Source organism: Opisthorchis viverrini (genome assembly GCF_000715545.1).
Source record: "Opisthorchis viverrini unplaced genomic scaffold opera_v5_18, whole genome shotgun sequence".
NCBI lineage: Eukaryota > Metazoa > Platyhelminthes > Trematoda > Opisthorchiida > Opisthorchiidae > Opisthorchis > Opisthorchis viverrini.
In genome coordinates, this window is record NW_008751674.1 from 1893775 (window position 1) to 1897112 (window position 3338).

Here is a 3338-nt window from a genome sequence, read left to right on the forward strand (position 1 = left end):
TGTTAATTAGACAACTGTTCCAAGACCCCTACATAAATATGTGTTGTTCAGTTAAGAATCGTGGTAAGTCTTTCACTAACCCGTAATTGAAACAACCCGGTAGCGAAGTGGAGCGGCCTGCTCATCAGAGGACACATCACCGGTCTGAGTTACTCTGGCCAAGCTCAATCGCTTACGTTCATCTCGGAATTCAAACATCCAGAGAGTATAGGTATTCAAGACTTGGCTATGATCAGGTTGATGCACATTGTCTAACTTGCACAACAGCATTTTTTATGTAACAAGCCAGCTGGGAAAAAACGAATAGAAAATCCTAAAGAAAACCAGAAAGCTCTCAAAAGACTACCCAGTGACATGCCATAATTCGGCTCGTTCTCCTCCGGAATGACCAGAGTTTTGAGAAGGGGTCACTTGTGAGCAGAGAAATACCGTGAACAAACATAAGAGTAGAGTTTCAAAAACTGAATTGCAAATCAAAATATTAGGCATACAAAATAAACCTGGAACGGTTATGAAAAATACTCGGATACCTGCGTGAGTTGGTTGGTACTTCAGAATGTCCAGTGTTAGGGCAGGCCATACGCAAGCGTATACATAACGTTCAAACAGACAAGCAAGTAACCAAGGCGAGAGAGAATTCTTGAGACGATGCAGTATGAAACTTGAGACAACAAAGTAAACAGGCAGAATAATCGAAAACGGGATTTTTCCCTGATGAACTTTTTCAGGTGCCTGAGTGACTGACAGTTTCGCCGAAGGGTTTTCTAACACCCGGATTGGAATAACGTGATGAAAATCCAAAAGACTAAGGCTTGCCCTGCTCAGATTGCAAACCATGGGTGGAACTTGGAATGAACACTGTCCCTGAAACTACTTGATGTAGTGGGTGATGTAAGGAATGTCATCAACTGTCAAGAATCGCAAGTCATCTGCAGTATGTCCCTAGTTCGAGACACATGAACCAGATTTCAAGTGTTATCGGTTCGGCGAGGGGCTACTACAGAATGGTTCGAAGAGAAGGACTGAAAGACTTTTCAAAGGCAACACCTATTGAGCCTTAAAATGCTCTTGTCCGGAAGCAGTGAACTGCAATCGTGAAGACACAAGACAAACACAGGAGAGCACATGTGTGTTCAAACGAAGTGTTGGGTACCGCATTGGAGAACAAGACAAACTGGAATTCATACGGTGTACAGAAATGTGTACCCCAGGTCAACGGCATTTCTAATGTGCACACAAATCGTTGTTCCACATGTACCACAGTTCTAATGTGCACACAAATCGTTGTTCCACAGAGTAGCGTCTTTCAAAAGTGGGGTTTATCTGGAATTTTTTCACCTGTTCATATTTTACCAAAATGTGAGCACCAACAAACACGAGAGGGAAGTGAGATCAGTAGTTGAAAGAATCCAGGAAATCTCATTATTCAGGACGGTACACGAGCGCGTCTTTTACCCATACAAGATCATCAGTTTGAGTCGAACACCGAAAGTGAAAGCGAAGTCTTTAGAGTAACTTCACCTGAGGTAGAGATTTAGGTTGTGATTTAAGCTGAATCGAAAACGGTCGACCGAGGAACAGCGGCCCCAGATTTTTCGAACAGTGTTGCATTATCCCTCGTTACAAGAAATAAAACTCTTCAGGTGTTTCAAATCTGATTCACCTGGTAAATTTTGTCCTTTTGGTTTCTGAAACACCTCGAAGCACGCGGTTGTTTCTCACAACGTGCTTAGGAAACTAGATTTTCATTTGGTTTCCTGACTTTAAACAGTTTAAACACTGGTTTAATAATGACGCTTAACAGTCAATTTATCTATTTCAAGACTATCTCCATATCAGAATAGGGGCGATGGACACATTGAACTTGCCGATCCAGTCCAAGAGGTCTCAGCAGCGAATCAACCAGACCACTGGTTGAAAAGCAACATGGCACTTCAAACTCAGCCATAAAATCAGACTGATTACAGTTCATTTTTAATGTTATTTCCCAGATTACTTTTGGATCAAGTGGTTTTTTTGCAAGATTACATTACATGAAAATCTAGATTTCTTGATAGAATTAAAACGGCACATCCAGTCTGTAGCCGCACATGTTCTAACTCCCAACCTGGAGGGCCAGGGGCCTGTGTTCGTCAGATCTCTAACCATTGACCAAGCTGGTTGATCACGTGGACCCTACCCAGTATAGCTCAATGGGCGGTCAATCAATCGATCAAATCAATCAAAGACAGCAAAATCAGTGTTGACATTGATGCTTCACTGGTCACGGGGTCACACAAACCGTCACAATACAGTAGGGTCCAGTCTGTTCTGGATGAACGTAACTTCAACAGAAGCATCAGTTGTTCGTCATATATCATACAGTAGACATTCAGTCCCAGGAATAAAACAGCTTGCACGCGCTAGCAACTATTAGGATGTCACCAGGTATGAAGTTAACTGGTTTCTAGCCAGAGATTCCCGAAAATGCGAGCCGCCTCTACTCCAACAAATACCGCCTGGTGTGCTTGGCTTAACTTTTCTAGAAGACACCAGAGGTCGTGTTTACGACAACCTGATTGCACTGACAAATTATGGGTTTGTGCTTGGGACTTCCTTCATCAGAGCTGAAACGAAATCCCGTGCCTACGTCATATGACCGCAGAACTCTGGTGAATGCTGTTCTGCTGGAATTTTCCAAGACCTACGGTCGCACCGTTCACCGTCCACTCCGCATATTTATCAATATGGATTCAGTGGCTATTCCCTTCATTGGATTCAGCGTCTCACTGGCAGACGATGAGCAGCATCAGTCAGTGGAGTTCCATACGTCGCAAAGGAAGTCACAACTGGAGTTCCCCGAGGGTCAGCACTGGGACCGAGATGCATCCTCTTTATCAACGAATTACGGCCGATTAGAATCTAACCATATAATAATCTCCTTTGATGACGTGAAGGTCTGGCCGGGTACCAACCCGAAACAGTGTTACAGCTAACCGATTATTACTTAATTAGTATAACTTCTACCGAGGAGGCACGATCTTTCGCCAATGTATTGCCGTCTGCAACGCCCAGACCCTGACTTCTTTCCGGGACATCAAAACAATCTGATGTAGTTGCCAGGTGTTTGGGCTTACTGATACTTTTCGATTTGAGAATGAGTGGTGGTGCCCAGAATGCTCTCAGGCTTATTAGTGCACAGGTTATGCTAACCATAGATGGCTGAGAAGGTGTATGCACTAATAAGAGTCTTTACTATGGTAAATAGAAGTTTACAGTTACTTGTTGTATCATGATAAAATAAATGCAGTGCGGACAATGGAATAAGTCAAAAGGTGACTTATCGTTTGTGGATAACT

At 43.2% G+C, this 3338-nt stretch overlaps 1 protein-coding gene across 1 annotated transcript; it reads left to right on the plus strand.

Moving 5' to 3' along the window:
* Nucleotides 1–2573: 2573 nt before the first annotated feature.
* Nucleotides 2574–2975, plus strand: T265_01683 (hypothetical protein; the record flags this gene model as incomplete). The annotated part of the gene is made up of 1 exon (XM_009165749.1): nucleotides 2574–2975. One exon carries the CDS (start codon nucleotides 2574–2576, stop codon nucleotides 2973–2975), a length of 402 nt encoding a protein of 133 aa, XP_009164013.1.
* Nucleotides 2976–3338: the final 363 nt, after the last annotated feature.